The sequence below is a fragment of the Miniopterus schreibersii genome (assembly GCF_964146895.1).
Source record: "Miniopterus schreibersii genome assembly, chromosome: 7".
In the NCBI taxonomy this organism is placed as follows: Eukaryota; Metazoa; Chordata; class Mammalia; order Chiroptera; family Miniopteridae; genus Miniopterus; species Miniopterus schreibersii.
In genome coordinates, this window is record NC_138108.1 from 54,302,003 (window position 1) to 54,326,339 (window position 24,337).

At 39.2% G+C, this 24,337-nt stretch overlaps 1 protein-coding gene across 3 annotated transcripts in view; it reads right to left on the reverse strand.

Moving 5' to 3' along the window:
- The window catches only part of KCNJ3 (potassium inwardly rectifying channel subfamily J member 3), a 129,544-nt gene extending 107,216 nt beyond the window's left edge, over window positions 1-22,328 (reverse strand). Inside the window, exons 1-3 of one of the 3 annotated variants that reach the window (XM_081143452.1) lie at window positions 21,172-21,931; window positions 10,918-10,936; window positions 10,720-10,805 (exon numbers count right to left, since the gene is read on the reverse strand). In XM_081143452.1, coding sequence (XP_080999578.1) covers window positions 10,741-10,805; window positions 10,918-10,936; window positions 21,172-21,861 — 774 coding nt within the window. In that variant the 5' untranslated portion in view covers window positions 21,862-21,931 and the 3' untranslated portion in view covers window positions 10,720-10,740. Of the gene's footprint in view, window positions 1-10,719; window positions 10,937-21,171 lie in introns of all 3 variants that reach the window. The other 2 variants (XM_081143451.1, XM_081143453.1) reach the window with 2 other exon arrangements.
- Window positions 22,329-24,337: the final 2,009 nt, after the last annotated feature.

The window sequence follows — 24,337 nt, forward strand, 5'->3', positions numbered from 1 at the left end:
GCACAACTAGAGTTACCCTCAGGCTTATGAGGATATTTTTGGCACAAGAGGTTCAGCAAATGCACCCCATGTATAATTACCACAAGGTGATGCTCCAAGGTTAAGTGGCCCTTGGACAACAAGGAATTGATTGTCTCCTCCCAGGCCCCAAGACAAGATCTTCTCAAGTTGTGGCACTCCGTCACCACCGTTAATAAACATTAAAATGCCACAGTTTATAAAATTACTTCATATTTAACTCACTCAACATTTATTTTCAAAAGCAACAATAACAACAGCAGCAATGACTTCCCACTTGAATTTCGGCTCTAAGCACCCCTCAGTGAGCTGAATGGGTTAATGATCCCAGCTCTTCTTCAGACAAAGCCTAAGGCATAGAAATAACAAAGTACCAATTAATCAAAGTGAAGCACTGTTAAATTGGGCCTAGCATCTTTATTTGTTAAGATAAACTCACTCTTTCTGGATCTCCAATCTTATCATTTCCTATTAAAAGCATATTCATTTTTAATCTCTGCAATCTCCACAAAATTTAACCCAGGGAAAGAAAAGCTCTCAAATAGTTTAGCTGTATTGTCCAATAGCCAGTGTTAGTCTTAGCGTAAAATTATGAAGTGTCCTTGTGAAGTTTTTAGTAAGCATGATGATATTCCCTTCTATGAAAAGGGAAATAACCATACACATTATTCTGGTCTAATGCATGTGCAGCAATTTCAGTGATCAGAATTCTTTCCATCGGTGAATGGTACTAACACCCTTGTTTGGCATTTATATTACATCTTCACACAATGTTCCACAATAGTTGTCACATCTTGTTCTTGGTTATGATGATGAATAGCAATGCATTTTAATTCATACTCCTGATTTTCAGTCTTTTCTACCCACATTAATTTGCATTTGGCTACATTGATCAGCACAGTCTGAACTGAAATAAAACTTTATCTCTGAAGACTTCAGAAATTTAAAGAACCATGCTGTCTTTCACTTTTATCACATGTCAGTGTGGTAGACTAAGCCAAAATATTGCAGTTGAGTACTTAATCCAATAAATATTAGGGGTTGCCCCAGTTGCTGAATTTAAGAGTTCTCAAATTTTATTGTTCTTAATAAGAATCACCTGGGTGGCTTTTTAAAAATGCAAATATCCTGGGCCACAAACACAAGACATTTTAACAATGTAAGTCTAGGCAAGGATCCAGAAGTCAGAATTTTATTTTATTTATTTATTGTTTTGATCCTCACTTGAGGGTATTTTTTCCATTGCTTTACAGAGAGAGTAGATGGGAGAAAGAGAGAAGCATCGATGTGAGAGAGACACATCGATTGGTTGCCTCCTCCCCCCAACCTGACCAGGGCTGGGCATCGAGCCTGCAACTGAAGCATGTGCCCTTGGCAGGAATCAAACCCTGGACCCTTCAGTCTGAGAGCTTATGCCCTAACCACTGAGCAAACTCACTAGGGCCAAAAGTCAAAATTTTAATAAGCATCCTATGGGGTGCTAATGCTAGTCATCCTAGGGTCTCACCTTGAAAGTCTCTGAAAACGAGTTAGTTAATGTCTAAAATATGAAGTTCCTTGTCACTGATCTATGCCACATCTTAACTAAAACTCTTTTCCCCAATTACAACTCTCCTATGCCTACTTTAAAAAATTAACTAGGTTATTCATAAGGTTTGCTGATATCTTTTATTTATATCAGCTGTAGGCAAGATTGTGACAAATAGTGTCAAGGTTCTCCAACCCACATCACTCCCAGTAATTCACCCATACCAACCTCTTACACAAAAAATGAGAAATTTCCATCCTAAGATGCTAAGGATTGTATTAATTAAATATTCAACAAAAGATAACAATGAAAATAATAGAGGAAAAATGTAAGTGAAAATATTCATTTTATTTATTTTTGAGACAATGTTGACAAACACAGACTAAGGAAACTGGTAGAGTAACACCCATCATGAGTTTGAAAAGACCTACTCCACTATTAATAACACAAATTTCTCAATTAAACTGAAACAGGCATGTAGGAAGCTTTAACTGGCAGTCTTGGATTGCTAAGTAAGATGACCAACCATCCCAGTTTGCCCAGGACTCTTGATTTTAGCACTGAAAGCCCCATGGCTCAGAAAACTTTTCAGTCACAGGACAACCAAGATGGTTGGCCACCTGATTTCATGCTTCAATATTTAGGCATTAATATTTTAAATCCGTTCAAAATTTCTACAATGACCTATCAAAAGAAAACAATAGGGTAGGGTTTTATTTAGAAATTGCTCATAAAAAGTTGCCTTAGATTAAAAAAGATCAATAACCCCCCCAAAAAAATTTTTTTAGTTTTATTTTGACTCAAAAAGTTTCTGAAAGGTATCTCTAAAAGAGAAAAATATATATATCATAATTAGGAAGCAATAAGTATTTAATAAATATATAATAAAAATAACTGGAGGAGAGTACTTTGAGATTTCTAATAAATACATATCCATGTGTGGGACTTTTATCTGATAAGGTAGAACGTCTTCTGAAACAGCAGCAATGACTTTAAAAGGTAGCATTAGTCTGGGTGAAAACAGGGAAACCAAAGAAACAAGCAAGATGCCCCTGATTTAGGCCCTGGCTCCAAGTAAGAGGAGCTCACAGGCTAATGATTCAGACGGCAATGAGGAAGGATGAATAAAATTTCCAATGGTCAGGAGAGTGTTACCTCATTTACAACCACACCAGGGGGCTTGCTGATCACTACCTTCTGAAGGATCACTAAGGAGTAATGATTAATTACAGTTAATAAAGCGGAATATTGTAGAATCATCCAGGAGGAAAATTATAAGCACATCTCAATTATTCACAAGTTGAGCTTCTGCTCTGTGCTTTAGTCATTAGAAAATTTGATAGTGCTTTTCACTAGTAAGAAAAGTCAATGGTTTTTTCATGCTGTTTTATTTATTTTTCTCAATTTAGCTTTTGATTCTTTGGGTGTCTTGGCTTCTTTTAAACACCCTGTGGAACCTCAGTGGGGAGGACCCCGGGGCCCTTCTTCTTCTTCCTGTTTAATCATAAGGAACGGCTTTGAACCAGAGGCCTTTTTCATTATTTTCAACAATCACATGGTTGCCTGAGCCAGACAGTTCCACGCAGGACCCAATTACCTCAGGTCCGCCTATTGCAACAGCCTAATAATTGGTCTGTCTCCGGCCTGCAGCCAGAGGGATCTTTCTATCAAGCAAATATGATCATGGCATTCTCCTGCTTAAAATCATTCAAGGGCTCTATTGCTTGAAGAATTAGGTGCAATTATGACTCAGGGACAGGCTCATCTCCAGCCACTTCCACTCTGCCTCTTCTGTGCTCTGACCATACCAAGTTATGTGACTCCACCAACAAAATGAATCCTCACTTGCTGTTTCTATGGCCAGAATGCCCAGCTCCGCTCACACCTTCCTGTCTCAGCTCCTGCTATGGCCATTAGGGGGGGCTTCTCAGCCTCCTTAAGAACAAGTTCATCAGGCACCAATATTTAGGCCCGCGTGGTAGCTTGACTCATGTTTGTTTGAATACATATTGCTAATACTCATTTTAGCTCAATTTTTATCTCCCTCTTGACTGTGGACATCCTCCCTAATCATCTCTGTACTATCTTATACCTCATACAACATAATCAATAAGCACTTATTAATTTATTTCCCATAGGAGACAACTGGTGACTTTGAAAACAAGCTTATAAAATAGAGAACAGCTCTACTAAAGTCTGTGAAAAATAACAACAAACATTTCAGAAGCGTTTACTGGGATCTATCACTTTCTGAGATCTATAACATGCACAATAAACAGCCATGAAACGAAGTCCTCAAATTTCAAGTTTATCTGAAGCTGTCATAAAGCATATGCAACATAAATGTGATAAAACTTTATATGTATCTCTACATAAAAAAAATATTTTGATAGAGTATACAGACTACTAAGAACATGGTTTATCATAACAGTGCGTAATTATACAAGCAACTTATGCATAAAAAGAATAGCAAACAAGCAATATTAACTGAGAATTCATGAAATAAAACCCACAGATGATAGATACAATAATTTCAATCTCACTAATAATTGAAAGGGGAAAAAACAAGTTGGCCAAAATAAAAATAATTATAATACCCATTGTTGGCAAGGGTGTAAGGAAATAGGCACCTTCATATATAATTGCGAATTGGTGCCACTTTCTAGATAACAACTCTGAAATATATATTAAAAACCAACAGATTCACATGCCCTTTACCCAAGAATTCCATCTCTAGGCAGTTACATAAAACAGTCAATTTGTAAAGGTGGCACATAAATTAAAACTATAAACTATAAGACTATTTACATTATTAAAAAAGGAAATGACTAAAAATCCCAGACTAGGACATAGGTAATAAAAATTAAGAGAGATACATAGATCAGCATACAATAAAGCCATTAAAACTAATGGTGCAGAATTATAATTTGACATGAAAGGTGTTAACGATACATTATACAATAAAGCAAGTTATAAAACAGCACGTGGCATAATAACAACAGATCTGAATGCCGACTTCGAAAGGTTAATGACCAGTATCTTAAGAGTATAATAGTTGAAATGAAGAGTAAAGGTTTGATTTTACATATTTCTCTTTTTTCAATTATGAGCATGTATTTAATAGCGCTTTCCTAGTAAAAACATTTTTTTAAAGTGTGTTTTGAAGAAAAACACATGGCCTAAAGTGCCAGGGAAGACTGAGCCAATACGGCACCTATTACTCCACGGGAGAGAGACAGAAATGCCGTCCGAGGCAGTGAAAATGGTATTACTGCAGACACTGGAATCGAGAGTGAGCCCCAGCCTATGGCCATTACATCAGGAAGAGCAGCCTAACTTTCTCAGGAAGAAAGACAAGCATTTTGATACGGAGTCATTATTACAGATTTTTGAGCACAGGTATACCATGAAATTAGCGTTGTAAGCAAATTTCCCGAGCGGCCGTGCACAACCTGCACGCAAGCAGGGATCCTAGCAGACAGGATCCGTTCCTGAGACAACTGCTGTGATCCAGAAGGACATTATGTGGGGTTAAAGAGGGACAGTTGAATTGAGAGACATTACAAATTAAGAGAAAGGAACACCCAGGCACCCTGCTCCTTTGGAGCATTTGCTGATCCCTCTGCCTGGAAGGCCCTTTTCCTAAGTATTTCCTTCGTTGTGTCTGAGTTCAAATGTCCCCTTCTCGCTGTAGCTTACCCTGATCTCCCTACACTCCCAACTCCTCTTGACTTGCTTTATTTTTTTCCACAGCACTCATCACTTTCTCACATTCTAGAGGAAGCACTTCATTTCGTCTTCAGTTTCCTACATAAGGAATATATGTACCCAGAGGGGAAAGAAGAAGAGGGAGGGTGAAGTGGGTAAAAAAGGGTCAAATATATGGTAACTGAAGGAAACTAGATTTTGAGTGGGGAGCATGGAAAACAGGACACATGTTGAACTATAATCTTATACATCTGAAAATTATATACTATTATTAACCAATGTTACCCCAATTAATTTAATTTAAAATTTTTTTATGAAAAGAATATATGTACCCACAAGGGCAGGAATTTTGTTTTGTTAACTAGTGTGTCCCCTGTGATCCAGAATAGTGTGCATCCTGTAATAGGTGCTCCACAGGTATTTGTGGGATGAACAAATTAATTGGATATAAAAGAGAAAGTTATGCGGGGAGAAGTCCGGGATAGAATCAAAATCTCTAATAGAGACAAACTTTCCAAATGAAGATGTAATTTGAAGTTTAGATGATGACTTACTGTTTGGACAAACTGACTTTGAATTAAAATGCCCTGAAAATAAACAGCAACGGTAAGACTCCAGGTGGTGGGAGGTTCCACAGATGGATATAAAAGAAAATAGTGGATTTGTGAGTGCTTTGAGAATTCATTTAAAAAAGAAAAAGGCAGGTATCTTGATTCTAAGGAAAAGAAAGCAAGGGGACAGATACAGGAAGCACCAGAGAGAGGAGGAGTGGGGAAGGCCAGCAATGCAATATATAAGGTACTGAAAAATATGGATTATAGAGGGAGGGATAATGTAGTGTCTGAATCCCAGCAACAACCTTGAGAAAAAAGTGACAGATAATGAGATTTTGTTTGTTTGTTTGTTTGTCTGTTTGTTTTGTTTTTCACGCAGAAAGACCTGGAAATGTCTGAAAGCAAATGGAGCCAATGGGATTTTAGGTATCAGCTATGGTAAGTATTGGAACTTGAGTCACAACATACTAGCTAATAAAGGAGATGGTTTGGGAGAAGCAAAAAGATACTTTTCCCCACAGGCACCAGGAAAGAACAAGAGAACTATGAGAAAAGGATTCATGAGTAAGAAATATATGAAAATGGAAGTGTTATATTCGTTTTGATAGAATAGGTGGAGCGATGATATGCCAAGGAAGGGATAGGACAGCTGGGACTGGGGGCATGGAAAGAGAGAAAAGGTCCAAAATAGCTCCCATGGGAGAGAGAGCCTGGGAGGACTCTTAAAAAGACAATTAAAAAGACTGCCAAATAGCAGCAGAGAGCAGATTGAAGTTTGAAAGCATCCAGTCCTAATGAGCCAAATCTGCAATGCTGTTTGCCTCTAGCAGGGCTCTCTCCTGGGAGCAGCAGCAAAGAGAGCAAGAGCGAGAGGTAACCTGTATTTAGGAATGTGCTGGACCAGCACGGAGGGGAAGGTTATTCGTGAGGCAGATCTTGTGCTCCTTGTTGGGAGTGAAAGTCCAACTCACTTGGGACCAGGAGGGCAACAGTGGCTGAGTGTGATGACTGAGGAGTATTTCCAAAGAAGGCGGGAAAGTAATCATTGTGGTCCCAAGCTGGAAGTTGAAACTTCCAGGGAAATTAGGAAGCTTCGAATTTCTCAGCTCCCCTTCTCCACACCCCCACCACTTCTGCTGAAACTACAGGAATGGGAAGAAGCAGAAACTAAATGAGAGCAGAAGATTCTTGTCAGATGACTGCCGTGAAGAGAGCAATTGTGTGTGTGTGTGTGTGTGTGTGTGTGTGTGTTGGGTAAAGTGGGGATGAAGTATTACCATCAATACAATAATAAGTGGAAATCTAAAGTTTTATTCATTTCCAACACATCAGGGCACTCATTTTTAAATATACTTCATGCTTAAAAAAAAAAAAAAAAAAAGCATTTCTATTTTATTGTTATATACAGTTTAAGATGACTAAATTATTACTTTCACATAAATCCAGGCTTTGCTTTTTAATCAAATCTTAACACTCCCTGTGGATGCAAAGCAATCGTCGTAGTGAAGAGGCCCCCCCCCCCGCCCCCAGCCCTCTGACTTCTCCACTGCACTCTGCACATTGCTCATCTGCTCCAACCACCTCCACCTTCTTTTAGCTCCGGGAATCGACCCAGCTGACTCCCAACTTGGGGCCCCGGTACCGGCGTTCAGCACGCCTGCCCTGCTCTTCCCCGGCTGGGTCCCGGAGCTCCTTCCCGACAGTCAGGTCCCTGCTTAGGGATCGCCTCCTCAGAGAGACTGGGTCCCTAACTGTCAACCTGAAGTAGCCTGGGATGCACTCTTGGTCCCAACACCTTGCTCCGTGTTGTCTTCTATTCTTAACACATTTATCTGGTAATATCTTGCTTATTTTTGTTGTTTTGGGGTCTGCCTCCTCCAGTTAGAATAGAACCTCCGTGAGGAAAGGGGTTCTGCCTGCACTGGTCACCACTATATCACCAGCATTTCCAATGCTTCCTAGCACGGGAGACACCCAAGTACTTGTCTAACCAAGAAATGAATGATCAAAAAATAAAACATAGTATTTCAATGCTAAATATGGTGGAAAGTTACATCGAGTAAATGTTTATTCACAGGCTGTTACAAAAAACAAAAAGGGCAGCAATGGTATAGTGCTGTCTCAGAATATCCCAAAAGATCTCATCTGTCTTACTCTAAACAATAAATATTAGGAGAAAGTCAAATTTACTGACAATGAAAGGACAGAGGAGGAGACATCCTTAAAAAATGAATCTACATAAATTTCAGTAACATAATAAATGATCAAATGGACATAAAAATGTTTATGCTATTCTTATCAGGCTCAGGGAGGTCTGAAAATTAAGACAGATTTTATAGAGTTTGAACAGTGTGGGATTTAATTAGTTAGAGCAAACACACAAGCAAAATGTCAGATAAATTTTCCATGAAGTAATTTCTATTAATTGTGAGTAATGTTTATGCTGTTTGTCTTGCTATATTAGATCTAGAAAACAGGCTTAATTACGAGGTTAAAAGGAAGCAGATTTTAATCTCTTCTTCATAAAAGGCAATCTCTACATAAGACACTCAGTCTCCGCTCAGGTTTTTCTATTTTCTGTGAATAGTATTCTCTGCTAGTTCATTGTTTGGTTGTTGCTCTCTTTTAAAGGGGAGGAGGTGGGAGGAAGCGTAAAAATAAAGCCTACAGTCCTAAAAAATAATTTAATATTACAAAACTTTTAATGACCTTAAGACATTATATACTAACCATGATCCTTTGAAATATGAAGGCATGTAAGTTATAAAAGGAATACATAAGTAAACTTTAAAAACAACCTGCTTCAAAATTCCCTTAAGATACCCATTGGAAGTCAAAAATCAAAAGTATTAATTAATAAAGAAGCCTAGGACAAATCCAACTTGAGAGACATTCTACAAAATACCTGGCCTATACTCTCCCAGTATGTCAAGGTGAAGAGCACAATGTAAGGTTGGAGAACTATCCCATCTTGATACTAAAAAGAGAAGCCAATAAATGATGGGCATAATCCTTAAATTGATGTTGAACCGGGGAGGAAACGCCTATGATAGAAATTACTAGGGCAACTAACAATATTTGAACATGGTCTAAGAAGCAAATGATGATAATTGTATCATTGTTAAATTTCCTGATTTTTTAAATTGCACTGTGATTTTGTAGGGAAATGTTCTCATTCTTCAGAAAGAAATGCAAACTCAAGACAGGAAAAATGAGTGGATAGATAGATTGGTGGGTGGAACTAATGACAGGCCTCTAAGGCTGTCAAGGGAAACAGAAACTTCTCTCACATTAGTGACGAATAATAAAAAGCACCTGGTAAGTTATAAGCAGGTGTGTCAAAGATAGAATCATATACTATAAGAAATAAGCCAATAAAAATAGCAACATCTGTTGTTTCAGTTCTAACAATACATTATTACTTCAATAAATAAGATGACTAAAAACTGAAATTCAAATGTGAAGATTTTTTTAGCTAAAAGCTTTTGTAAATTGATTGTATTCTTTATCAATATATGGCATTTCAGAAATACACTATCATATCATTTAAATTTTAAGTCAAAAAACTAAATAGAGGACTTAAACCATAAAATAGCCTACAGAAATCAAATTTCCAATATATACTGATGAGTTGTGTTTACTATTTTAAAAATCTTAATGTTTAAAGTGATGTAATTAGTATAATAAAACACTAGAATATGACAAGCAGCTTCAAGGTAGCTAGTATATGATTCTTACTTTAAAGAGAAAGAAAAGAAACTTATTAGAGATTTAGTATCTTGTCCAAATTTCAAATAGGTGTTATGTGTCAGGTGTGGAAAAATCACAGTGCCTTCCTCCCCCTGCTCCTTGGACAAAGTTTTCTACACAGGTGAAAGATATATGATTATGTACAGTGCCCCACCTTGGTATGAAACTTGATTGTTTCCATGTTATTGCCAATATCACTTTCTATAGTACAGTTTATACACAATAATTAGCTTAAGATTGTTAAAATAATATTGGTTAAAAATATAGAGAGCTGAAATATGTCTTGCTTTCTCATTACTTGTAGAAAGGGTAAAACTCAATTGAGATAAACATAGATATATGTATATAATTATGTTGACATTATATTACATCTCAGACATTATTATTCACCTATCAGGTTACAAACCAACTGGGCAAGGCGTAGGCCCCAATCGATATACTCTGATTTACTGTTTCTTTCCTTTTGACAACCTTGATCTCCTCAGAGAGTAGCAAATTATATTTGGGGCATACCAAGGTTACATTGCATCTTAGCAAACAACATACAGCATGTACCTTATCCCAAAGCAGAAAAAGAAGAAAAATATCTTTTAAAAAATTTTGGTCATGGTTCAGCTGGGGAAATCTACTGACCCACTTTGAAATTAAAATGCTGCTTTGGCACATGCACCCGCGCATGCACACACACACACACACACACACAGGAAATTTTCACTGAGGTTGCACATAGTAGCATATCAAAGCTCTATCAGTGAATGACACTCTGAATCACCAAAGTAAGAATGTGCATGCTGAGTTCAGGATGCTCAGTAATGATGCTGAATTTACTTTAACCTTAAATTTTTAAAGAAAAATTATGATTACAGAAAATCCAAGATTGTAATAAAAACCGAACATCATAATCATTTCTAAAAAGTCATCTCAGTTGCTCTTTTTTTGGCAGGAAGTATTGCTGAGTCAATGATACACCTACAATCACCAGCACAGTAAATCTTCATATTAAAAGTAGTATCAATTTAATGTTACAAAGAAATAAGAAGCAAGTCATTACTTTCATTATTGGGAACTGAGAAATTGAACCCAATTTGTGACAAGCGTTGTGCATGTAATATAACGTCATTATGGAATAAAGAAACTTGATGCGTATCTATTTTTACTCACCAGTGGTTTCCACAATGCCTTCTAGGATGACGACAATCTCGAACTGCTCACTTTGCATGCTTCGCTGGGACAGGTCATAAAAGGGGCTTTTGGCATCGATCACGTGGCAAATCGTGAGGGGGGAAACAAGAAAAAGTTGATCTGCCCCTGTACTAAAACCTACATCCAGTTCAAGTTGATCAAGGGGAAGGAACTCACCCTCAGGTGTCTGCCGAGACTAGACAAGCACACAGAAAAAGAGAAGAAATCACCACTTGCACTGAAATATTCAAGGCAGCCCAACAGTAATTTACATCATTGCCAACATTCTGCAATATCAGTCATCAGCAACAAACTCCAAACAAATCATTATGCAGCTATGTTCTGGCAAATGGGCCGAAATCCCACATAGCTCATGGGGAACATCCATGCATTATTTATAATATACAACTTACTATAATTACCGTTCCCTAAAGCAGGAGCTTTGGAGAAATGTCTGGTCCAACAAGGGCTGTTAGGACAAACTGTGCAACTGAAAGTACATGTGCTACTGCTCGACATAAATTGCTGCATGGTAACTCACAAAGCAAATAAGCCGGCAATTCTTGTGGAGTTTGTTAAAGCTGAAAAAGGTTGATCATAATTTAAAAAGAGATTTATTTCATTATTACAAAGCAAAACTTAAGAAGTAATTTTCCAGGATTTTTTAAAAGTAACACATGGATATAAACTAGAATAGAAGAGTGAAGATGTTATCATATTAAAGTATGTTATGTACACAACAGCTCACAGTAAAAATAAAAGGCAGATGCTGTTATTTAATGGCTTTCAAACTCCTAATAATAAACTCCATCAAAGTTGTTCACTTCTCTATTTATTTTATGAATTTTAAAATAGTGTGCAAAATTGAGCTAAACTGAAGTTTTTAAAATTATGGTTCACTAAAACTTTTATAAGGCAGTAGCATTCAATATCAGTATAAATCACCGTAAACTTAACTGAATAAATTGCTTGCATGCTACAGTCTGAAAGAAAATTAAATGTAACTATTTAAAATTAGCAAACCATGAAAGTAAACCTATTTTTCTTTTCTATTCATTTTCGTTTTATTTTACTGTTACTTATAAGGATCATGTATAAACAAATATTAAAGTTTAATTTATATAATGATGCTGATAAAATAAAGGCTGTGTTACAAAGTTGTATACAGAAATATTTAGTTGTGGGGAGGGCTTGCTGTTTGTAAAATGGGGCTTGGAAACATTCAATGTTTTAACCAGCTCTCTGCAAAGCTAATTTCAATAAACAAAACAGAACCTGTAACAGGTCTGTCCAATGAGGTGGTAGTTAGAAGACAAAATCCTTACTCTCAAAAGTCAAAGAAATGCATTGGCTTTTTATGTGAAGCAAATGAGTGAAAACGCTGAGAAATGTGATTTAGTAAGATGTCCTCTATGGCAAAACAGAACCAAGAGTTTCAAATTGGTGAGAGATTGGTGAGGCAGCAATTGCTAGAGTCTCAACAGCAAAATTAGTCAGTTACAGAGACTACTTTGCAATTAATGATGCTCAGGAATTTTATTTGTATAGAAAAAAATAATTCAATATAAATTTGAAACTATCTTCTCTACCTTGTGAGTGGTTCATTAAAAAAAAAAACAAAAAACAAGAAAGACATGTTCAAGGTTACTGAGGAGAGAGAAAAAACTATGGAAAAGCATGATGGTGCAAAAATAAAACAGGCAGCTCTACCAACCAGTGTTAGAGAAATTCGGTATTTCTAAGCCAGTAGAAGTCACCTGTTTCTGGACCTCTCCTCAAATCAGAAACTGTGGATGAGACCAGCATCTTTCCAACTACACAGTTGTATAACAAGTACTGACTAATATAACACAGTAAAAGCCAAAATCAAAACAAAAATAAATAAAAACAAAACCCCCGTGTCACTGTTCTCTCACCTACTAAGAAACAGGTGCTATATAAACACAAGGTGGTATTCTGATGTTCGTAATTAATGAGCAGACGTTGGGTCGTTTTACTAACTAGTCTAAACTCTGCTTTTTCAGCACTAAATGGAAGGTGATCGCAAAGGTAATTCTTTAAAAACTCAATTTCTTTTTTGTTTAAAAATCATTTTCCCCAAAGGAGATACATTTTTGTAATGATTATATATGCACCTCAAAATTAAAATTCATCTTCCTTTTTTATATATTTGTTATTTATGCCTGTACTTCTTTCAGGTAAGCAATTAACTTTTATATTCCCCAATCATTCAACAACCTATGAAAAGAAGTGGCCTAGAAACAGGCAGCCTATCAGGAGAATGCCAACCTAGAGTAAGAGATATTTGGTTTTAGCAAAGCAGTTAATTCATACATAGGTCATTTAGACTTAAATATGCATGGAAATGCTCTATTCAAAGTCCACACACCTTCTGATTTTAAAAAAATGTGTCCTATAGACTCAAAATTATATCTATGTCCCTCTCCCCACCAGTGTTTTATGTCCTATCCAAGTCTTGGTAGAAAAGAGTTGACAACTGTACCTATTATGTGACACTGTGGATAAAGTAATAACTCTACATTTCTTTGAAAGATGTTTTCCATGTTTATGTATTTTTTCAAGTAAGTGAAATTCCCTACATATTGACTGAAAATTATTTCCCAGTGCATACTATCTAATTTACCCTTCCTTTACATGACTCTGAGACCCTACATATAGCCAGCTTTTTCTTTCAGGGCTTCTTTGTGTTAGGCTATCAAACAGAGTGGCACCTCGGTTTCCGAATGTCATCCGGAAGCCCGTTCGGGTTCTGAAACGTTGGAAAACCAAGAGATCCACAGCCGACAGCTGGGCCTCGGGGTCTTGCCCGCAGCGGAAGCCGTGGGGCATGTTCGACTTCCGAGGCGGGTTCGAAAACCGAAGCATTTCTTTCCTGGGTTTAAGGCCTTCATAACCCGAAATGTTTGTTCCTCAACGGAGACGTTCGGAAACCAGGGCACCACTGTATTTCAACTTTATATGCGCTTATTGCTCTGATTTGTGTAAGAGTGGAGGAAGTAGTTTTAGTGTGGAAGGTGCTCAGAGTGGTGGGATTGTTTAAAGTCTGAGCTCCTGGTTAGAGCAAGGTTATGTCATCAGTGCTCAGCCAAATATTATGATGTTCCACAAACCTACATATGCCTACACAAGACATTTTCAGAAGCATACACTTCTACTCTAGGCTTACAAGAAATTCTCACCTAGGTTTTTCTAATTCTGATGCAATTCCAGACATTTTCTGGAGCAACGGGAGGGAAATGCTTAATTTTAAGTCTCTCGACTTGTGTAAGTGGAGAGAACTTTTGTTCAAGGAACTGTGATATATACATGCCTATGAAAACAAAAGACAGAGAAGAAAAAGAGGAGTAATGTATGTGCCTTTATAAAACTAAACCATGATCTCTACCCTGAGTATGTAATAAATCAGTAGCATTGGGATTCCATCAGTTTCTAATTCTCTTACTTGACTATCAATTACCATATTTTGCCCAGTAATTTTGATAATAGGCATAAGAAATTTTAGATAAAAACCTTTTATTTATTTAATCTTTACTATGTTATGGTAAGGATTATAAGAGGAAATCTTTCATTTATAGAGTGATTTGTTAATGGTCCCGATTATCTCCTTTAGCCCTATAAACGTCCTGATTTCAAAAGGAACACAGAATCATGATCATTTTCCAGATAAGTACATGTAAACAGATATGACGGAGACCAATAATAATTCATAACAACTGCTAAAGTTTAGGACTGATGCAGTAAATTATTTACATTTCTAAAGGGTGGGTAACTAAAGTTGACTTCAATTGTTGAAATAATCATTTAGAATTTATAAAACTATTGAATAAATAAGCAAGTGTAAAAGAGGAAGGAAATTCATGAGAAATTGGAAATTCTTAAAAGTTTGGAACATAATTTGAAAACAGCAGGACCAGAATTCTCTTTGATACAACTTTTCTTTTCAATTGTATAGAATTTTGGGAAGGAAATAAAAACTTTCCACCATTTGAAAGGCTTTCTGGTTGACCAAAATATAACAAATGCTAGGAATTAAGAGAAAAATCAAAGAAATCTAAAGCTTAAAGTTTGTTTAAATTTACTGTTCAAAAAAATTATAATTAGGAGATCATGGATTTTTTAAATGGATTTTTAAATGGATTTTTGTACAACTTAGGTTGTTAAATCATTTCTAAGTTATTTTTTCATCAGAAAAATGTTGCTATTTAAAAGTACTATTTCTATTACACGCATTTTAAATTATATGCAAATGAATATACAGGGTGCGGCAAAAGCAGATTTACAGTTGTGAGTACACAAAACACAGAGTTTATTCTTGTATTACTATTTACCAATTATTATATTATTTTCCATATGAAAAACTGTAAACCTACTTTTGCTCCACCCTGTATGGGTAGAATGTAAGACTTGTTCCTCTTTTTATAGTCACATGTACTAATTTCAAAGAAACAGCTAATGTCAAATGACTTAGAACTGAGAGTCTAAAAAGGCTTACAAAATAATTAATTGCAATTCTGACTACAGGTGGGAAAAGATTCGAGTGACAGATGCCTAGAAGGGGCTATCATGATGGTCCCCAATCACGTACTTTACAGATAAATAGCTTTCGTATTACAAATGAAAAACTGCTGAGTACTTGTCCAAAGATACACACACACACACACACACACACAACCGGATACACAGGCATAAGCGGTCCACGTTTGGCCCTCCTTCTGGGAGATCTGGGACCAGTTGTCCACATTCATCTGGCAAGAACACACTTCACCAATACAATCAATCTCTTTGCTGCCTTTCTCCCATTTTTCTAACCCATACTCTGTTCTAATTATAACCATTCTGCTCTTCTCTAGCTCCAAGGGAGGCTTGGGGATTTTGAATGAGACGTGTAAGCCCTAACATCTGATTCCTGAGATTCGCCTCTACCATGGCCTAAGGCTTGCTCCGCGCCCATCATCTCCCACAGTCTCCACTGCAGACAGGCACCGGGCCGGGGAAGGAAAGAAAGGAGAGAAGCCGGGCACAGCTGGAGGGCCGAAGCCAGTCCTGCTCACCGCCTCCCCAGGGTTTTATCTGCAACTTCACTTCTCTTTAAGTGTGTGTGTGTGTTGAATATATGCTGAAGTCAGGAAGAAATTGCATGGAATGAGGTCAGAGTACTCTGTGGAAGACAAAATTAAGAAATGAGCCCAAATGCCAGGACCAGGATAAGGAATGAAAAATGCCTTGTGACTCAAAGCAGTTCTGGCAATAGTTTTGGGACTCAGACCAAAATTAAAGTTAGGTAGAGAAGGGTGTAGGTGTATAATTTCACTTAGACCATCTACAGTTAAACTGTACACTTCTTTTGATTCCTTAAGCTTGAAATTCCATCAATACTCAGGTGTAAAAAACAATGGCCAACATCAATCCTAAAATAAAGAGTTTTAATACTAAGCTATGTATCCCATAAAAATATGTTCACTTTATAAAAAGAAAGTTCCTCATGGAATGGAATTTGTGTTGTAATAAACTATGTGAAACTTTTATAATTATTCAAATGAAAAGAACAGCTTTATAATTATTTGGGGAGCCTTTTATGGAATTTATAATAACTGTGGACAGAACTTGTATCCTTATGTACACATTCCCCTCCTACTCACAAACACTCTCAAAATGCGTCAAATAATTTTTCCTGCTTCTTTTTATCATTTCTCCTTACCTACTGCTGTTTATTTCTGGGTCTTTATGCCTCTTATTTCTACTCACATTATATTCTCCTCAGTACAGACCACTCTGTGCTTTTCAGTACTAAATTAAAAATAAAGAACAAAAACCAAACATATTACTACTATTTTAAAAAATAATCAAAATTATAGATTCTAAAAAAACACAAGTTCTATACCTACTGGAGAATTATTGTACTTGTGTCAGAGAAAGCAAAGCTAGGCTAAATTGTGCTTATGTTTTCTAAAATCATAATCCACATAAAAAATTCACCCATATTTTAAGATCTAGCCCCAAGAATTCTGGGGTACTCAGTTCTAGACTCCTTGAATATTTTTATGAATAGCTTGTATGATGTTCAGAAAAACCGTTTTTAATAGATATTCATGTGTGGGTTTAATTTTTTAAAAAGAAGGTAACTAATTATCTTGATATTAAAACTAAAGTGCAAATTGGCCTAGCTCAATCAGTGAAAGTCAATCATACAAAATAAGGTCATACAAAGTCAAAAGCATAATTGCATTAAAGTGCAAAGTATGGAATGAAGAAAAACTAATAAATATATGAAAAAATTTCAGGAATCATGTGTCCCGAAGTAATGTGGTTAAAGGTTTAACAACTATTAGACATAAGAAATGGATGAAGAGCTTATTGGTTTTACAGATGACAATTTTGTTTTTATCACATCTTCACTTGATCACATTTATATGAGTAAGCCAGGTAGCACCCAATTTTGAGTACCCATATAAATAAAGAATTAAGAAGTGAGTACAAAAATAACGTGTGTGATACACTAGAAGATGACTGTGCATCATTACTCTCCAGAACGGAAAGTTATGGGTTGCGCAGCTGAACTAGGAAAGCCAGACAATGGCTATGTGTAAGAAATAAAAATATAAAGAAATAAAATTATACTTTCATAGGTAAAATTTATCCTTAACTCTTTATTTCAAACTGTACATCCAACAATAGTTGACTCTGTTTACTTTATGTAAATAAGGGTTAACTAAGTGCTTATATATCACATATATAACAGCTCCTGAAAAATAAGTTTGTAAGTTCTTTAATAATGTATCAAAGATGACTAAATTTTCCCTAACAAGATGTAAATCTAAGGCAGTCAACCTTTAGTATTAGATTTGTAGAAAGGAGTATGTGAAATTTCCAAATCCTTTATACCCAACAGTAAATTACAAGATCCAACGTTTCGGCCATTAATCTCAACTCCCTAACCCAGGCATTTTTACTAAAACTTTCAACTAGATGATATATTAACTTAACACAGCCGCACTATTCATTAGTCCTTATATTTTAGGTTAAAAAGGAAAAGAAGATAACTAAAATAAATAGAAAATTCTAATAATAAAAAATCAACATGGAAACAAAAAGAGGAAAAGAAGACCATCTTAAAAGAGTTGATAAACTTATAAAATTTAACATAAAAATAATTTCATATTGTATTCTTTAATTTTTTATTTAACCCATTTATTTTTTATTTTCTGAGTAGAAAAAAGGTCAACTGCTCCAGGCATAAAATTGGAAAATCTATATTTGAGTACAGAAGTAAACTTCAATATTTGCAAGTTTGGAAGACAGGAATAGAGTTGAAGTAAAACTTGCTTTCATATATGTGATCAACAATTAAATAGAAATTGTATATTAATACTGAAAAATGAGATTTTATCCAGCAAATAAAAAACAGCAGCAGAAAAATACAGGGTGGAGCAAAAGTAGGTTTACAGTTGTTTGTATGGAAAATAATACAATAATTAATAAATAATACAAGAATAAACTCTGCGGTTTGCATACTCACAACTGTAAGCCTACCTCTGCCCAGCACTGTGTAAGTGAAATTAAATTAAGTAATAGGAATAACATGCGTAGACTATAATTACTACCATTAAATATAATGGGTTTTGGTGCCTTAATATTCTGTATATTTCTCTGTGTTACAGATACATAAATCTTACATTTAAAATGTCAAACTGGGGTTAAAGGAAGAAACTGAATATGTGTAGTGATATTTAATAAGAAGACTGTATAAGACTGATACTAAAATAGTATTACTATATGATTTGGTATAGCCTCTCTTTAAAAATATAGTTGGCTGGTTTAAGTCACCTCAGATCAGTTCCTAAAAATAAAATAAGAGAAACTTATTAAAAGCAAATCTCCCACCTGATTTTGCTGAATGTTATCACTTCCCTAATAAAACATGACTTCTTTTTAATGAAGTAGAAGGAAATGATGAGAACTATGAGAATTCACTTAAATTACCATGGATACCAGAAAACTCAACTTCAAACAAACTGTAACTGGTCTAATGAGGAACTGCCACACATCAACACTCTTGCTTCACAAAACACAAGAGGGAATTTCCCCATATTTTGTTTAAATATAAATTGATGCCACATGTCAATCATTTTAACTTCTAGCAATGACTAATCAAAAGCAAAATATTTTATAGGAATATCATGCATATTTTAATTTGATGTTGTTTTTATCACCTTGTGTTGATATAGCACCTTGGTTCAAATTTGCCAACACTTTAAATCTTTCATTATTATTATTTTTAATCAGGACATTCCTTAAGGTATATGCAGTACATGGTCCTATGCCTAGAAATCATTATCAATGTTCTGGACCACTGTAGAGACTGAATAATTAAGATTCACTGTACTTTGTAAAAAAAATTTTAAATTAAAAAAATAAAACACAAAACAAAACTGGTATGTAAATTAGCTCTAATTATTTCTGGCTTTGTTAAAATGAGATTTGATAAATTCTAAAAAATCTAAAAATATGTTGCCTTGAAAGGATATATATATATTTGCTTTAATAAATGATTTACATATTTGAAAAACTAGAGAAAACATGTGAAATGACATTTAAAGTCTGACTTTAAATATCCAGCCGAGTCTATTGGATGGACCGATCAACATGGTAATCTACTCTTCAGCAAGAGTCTCAGAGTGACACATAAACATGGATTCCTTGACAGAGACTTTTGCACTGTTAGCAAAGTAGGCCTAAGGTAAAGAGAGAGATTATACATCTTGTTCTATTCATAGAAACAGCACATAACAACAAATACCAATGCAGTAAACATGCCCATAACACCACTGCTTAGCTTGATCCAAACAGCTCGCTTAGTTCAAACAGTAGTCAATAACACAGCATGTTAATTTCAATAAAAAACTGTATGTCACTCATTGAAGTTAATTATACAAAATATGATCTACTCAAATTCATTTATTTATAGTTATCTTAAAGGACATGTATATCAGAACCCGGCTGAAAATTTTCCACTATGCCTTATACAAACTTTGGTTTATATACTGTCTGTAGCATAGTAAATATGCATATGATGTGGAATGACAGGACAACTGAACTGCTTTAATCTAACAATTTACTGAGCAACATGGTCAAGAGTAATCAGGGTAAGATCTTATGGATGAATAATGAAAATGACCAAGGGTCAAATTTTTGTAAAGCACACTGGATCACTTTTAACTGCAACATAGTTGAGGCTGTGTAAAGCAATATATACTTGTAGAGTGGAAAGTGAAATTCAACAGCAAAAACCTCAACTTACATATTTATCAGACTTTCATTTTATCAATGCAAAATTCTGAAACTGGCTATGGTTCTTTCTGCAAAGTCAGATAAATTTTCAAGATCTTATTTAAGGTCATCATTTTAAATTCATGAACACTTAAAAACTACCTAAGGTAAATACGTCAAGAACATGAATTGTAACTAACACACATAGAACTGAGCTTGCATCCTACATTCCCAGGCTCTAACTGGGTGAGTGATTAGGATGGGCTTCTCTTCTTATTTGTAGTAGTGCCCTCTAACGATTAGACGAACTTTGCTTTAATAACCACTATATGTGCAATTTGTTTTAGCATTTCCACTGCTGATGGTAAGAAGCAATCTTCTTTAATGGATGCTGAAAAGCTTCAAGTGAAATCTGTAATTGACAAAGGCTTCATGGAACCAGGCAATCGAGAATAAAATTAACAAGAGGCTCTACAGGAAAAGCACTCGAGCTTTCACAGAATACTTTTCTAGGAAAATATTTGGTAAAAATAAAAATTTTAAAGAACCAGGTGTTGTTTCTTCCACTTTATTAACTGTTTCTGGGGTCTGTGTGCTCATTACAAAGATGACCATAGACAGAGCTGATGTTATTGGGTCTAGAGGAATAATCCACCTGCTGATATTATTGGGGGAGGGGGGGGAGAAATAAAGAAAACAAGAAAGGCCCTAAGTAAAAGCTGGGTGAGTTCAGCACCTATTTCCTCAAAATAAAAGCTGCTCAGTGCTCAGTTTTAGTACCCCAAATTTAAGGAAGTATACTGGCAACAAATCAAAAGAGTTCTAAAGAGCCAAGCAGCAAGGGTCAGGCAGGAAACGGGGCACACTCCTTTACCTCTGGGCTCCAGGACACGCCACCGCTTCTTAAGTGTCACCAGTCCGGAAAGTGACAGGAGCACACCCCGGGGATGGATTTAAGTTAAGAGCGCGGGAGAGCGTGGAGACAGAGCGGCGCTGCCCCCGCGCTTCCTCCGCGCGAGTCCCCAGCCCCGCCCCCCCAAGGAAGTTTACCGGCGGCGGGAGGTAAGGCCGGGGGGCTGCGGGGGTTCTGGGGGGGCGGGGGGCGGTCGCCGGGGGGGGGGGGGAGGGGCGGGTCGCGCTTACCTTGAGCAGCTTGCAGCGGATCTGCGCGGAGACCATGTGGCTGTTGCGCAGGTTGCCCACCCGGAACATGAGCGTGAGTTTTCCGTCCCGCATGGAAATCACCGCGTACTCGCTGAACATGAGGGTCTCCGCGCGCTTCTTGGGCTGGGACATCTTGATGAACATGCAGCCGATGAGGAAGGCGTCCACGATGGAGCCGAGGATGGACTGGAAGAGGAAGAGGATGATGCCCTCGGGGCACTTGTCGGTGATGTAGCGGTAGCCGTAGCCGATGGTGGCCTCGGTCTCGATGAAGAAGAGGAAGGCGGACGGGAAGTTGTAGACGTTGGCCACGCAGGGCGTGTAGTTGCCGACGTGCGCTTTGTTGAGGTCGCCCCGCGTGTAGGCGATCACCCACCACATGGACGCCATGAAGAGCCAGGCCACGGTGTAGGTGAGGATGAAGATGAAGAGGTTCCAGCGCCACTTGAGGTCCACCAGCGTGGTGAAGAGGTCCGAGAGGTAGCGGCTCGTCTCGCTGCCCAGGTTGCCGTGCTGCACATTGCACCGGCCGTTCTTGTCCACGAACCGCTGCCGCTTCTTCCTGGGCGCGAGCTGCTGCTGCGGGCCCTGGGGCTGCAAGCCCGAGCCGCTGGACGAGGTGGTGACTACCTGGTAATCTTCCCCAAATTTCCTTCGGAGTGCAGACATAATACGGAGGGCCGAGCCAGAGTCAAACGCGAGGCGAAGGCGCGGCAGCCGAGCGCTGCGAACCGGCACCGGCGAGGAGGTGGGGGCGGGGCGGGCCCGGGGAACCGGGGCGCGAGAGGGCGCACCTGGGTAGGGGGGCGCACCCGGCAGGCGGCGGGGGTCTCTGCAGTCGCCTCTCCTCCCCCGGGACCGAGGCTTTCCTCCCAAGCGGAGTCGTAAAAAAGTGTTCTCCAGCGCTCAAGGCAGGAGGGGTGCGGGGGCCACAGGCGCAATTTTGCCTCCAAGCTTTCCGAGGCTCCGCGTTTCTTCCCCCACCACCGGCATCCTGGGCCACCCCTGGCCGTCCCCCCCTCCCCCAGCCCTCCTGACTACCCTGCAGCACTCCCAACCTGACTCTTTAAATCAATAGTTGACAAGCGAGTTCCACTCCACCTGCCAACTCCCGAGGCTGCCGAAGCTGCGATCCCTGCTTGGACCAGACCCTCCCCCTTCCCCGACGCTCCCAGCTCGCCCGCCCCCCCGGGAAGGCTCCCGGCTGCCCGCCTCGGCGGCGCTCCCCCCTCCGATCTTTTGGCCAAAATCCCGCCCAAAGGCAGGTCTGTGGAGCACTGGTGCAACACCCCCTACCCACGCTCTCCGGGTTCAGAGTCCCCCGCGCCCCACTCCGGAGACGCGTCAGCTGGCCGCCGAGTTTCCGTGGGCGCCCCCAGGCCCCTCCGGAGGCCCCCGAAGGTGCGCCAGCCGCCCCCGCGCGGCGGAGACGCGGCGTTTGGAGAAACCAGAGCACTCACCGCGCCGGAGACCGCGCCGCGGGCGGCAGCCCGGCCTCACCCCGTGCGCTCCGGGCTGTTTTCCTCTCGCCCACTTTTCCTGCTTTACCACGATGGGCGCCAATGCACTTCCCCCAAGCTCCGCAACTTCCAGAAGGCCCCACGCTGCCCCCGCCAGAAGGATCCCGCAGCCTCGGGCACAGCCTGATTCGGGCGCGGGACTTGGGGGTTCCTTGACGCCGCGCTTTCCAAGCAGGCGACAGTGGCGCTGTCGTCAGGGGTTCGAGCCTCGGGCTGCCGGTCACTTTCAGGTTTCTCCAGCTTTCCCTCAGCTTCACGGGGCTTTCCGTCACCCCTTCGTCCTAGGTCTTCCCACTCCGTGCGCGCGCCTGGGTGGCCCGGGTGCGAGACTCGGGGCGCCTGCTGGAGCGGCGGGAGAGCGGCGTCCGAGCCGGTGCGTGCGCTGCGCTGCAGAGCCGCGCGAGCCCCGCCTGCGCCTGCCGTCCCCCGTGCGCCCCCAGCCTGAATTGCACCTCCGCGCCTCAGTTGAGCCTGCAGTGTCTGGCAGCTCAGGAAAAATCGAGCCCCTCCAATGAGAAGCGACTCTCAGCCGGCTCCCAAACGGTCTGCATCAGGCAGAAAGCCCCCAGCGAGCAGCAGATGCTGCTCCGAGAGCAGAGGAGTACAGCCTGTCTCTGTAACTAGGGCTCTCGTTTAAACGGATGCCTGGATGGGGGGATACTTCTCAGAGACCCCAGCTGACTCTGAGATAAACATGTTCGGAACTCAAAGTTGCAAGTAGCAAAGGGGGCCTTAGGGTGGGAACAGAGAGGAGAGGAGACACTTAGGAAAGCTCATAATCTTTCCTGAAAATGGCTCTATTGAAAAGGTTCAGGGATGTCCAGAGTTAATGTGTGGCTGTAATTCAGGGAAGAAGGGCTGGATTTTAATGGCCCAGGTTGGCAGTTGACTTAATGGAGGGCAAAGTGCAGGAATAGCTAATAGAGTGCCCATGTGTGAATACCAGCTTATTTACCATATTTCATGTTAGTTTTAAAAATGCCGTGGTATCTTGTGGCATATTTATTACATTCAGTCCTTTCGGTACAGATGTATAAAATTGATTTTGTTGGAAAAATCATCAAGTCCTGAGATTATTAAGGCAAAGAGCTGCTGTGAGACTCCCTAGCAAAGGAAGATAGGTACATAAACACCCCACCATTTCTCTGCCTATAGGCACTCCCCTCTACATCTCTACCCCTAAACCTTAGTGCAGGCAAGCCTGAGTCACCTCAGCCACAAGCCGAAGGCTCTTCCCTGCCATTTAGTGCAAACAGCTACCCAAGTTGCAGGCTCCTCTCCTGCAGGCTGTCTGATAAGAGGCCAGCGCTCTCTGGTATGTTTTAGGATTACATAAGAAGGGAAAGTGACAGTGTGGGGAGTGGAAACTGCTCTGGATCTGGAATCACAAGACCTGACTTGTGTCCTGTCCCTGCCATTCACAAACTGTGTGACCTTGAGCAAGTAGCTAAGTATTTTTGGGCCCCGATTTTCTTCTCTGAAAAATCGGGAGTTTTAACATATTTCCAAAGTTCGTATGGAAAAAGAGAATGAATGTAGTTCTATTGACCACTTTTGCTGCCAGGGATGTTATCTACCGGGCTGTAAAAATGCAACAAAGCCAAGAGGAGATTAGAAATGTGTTT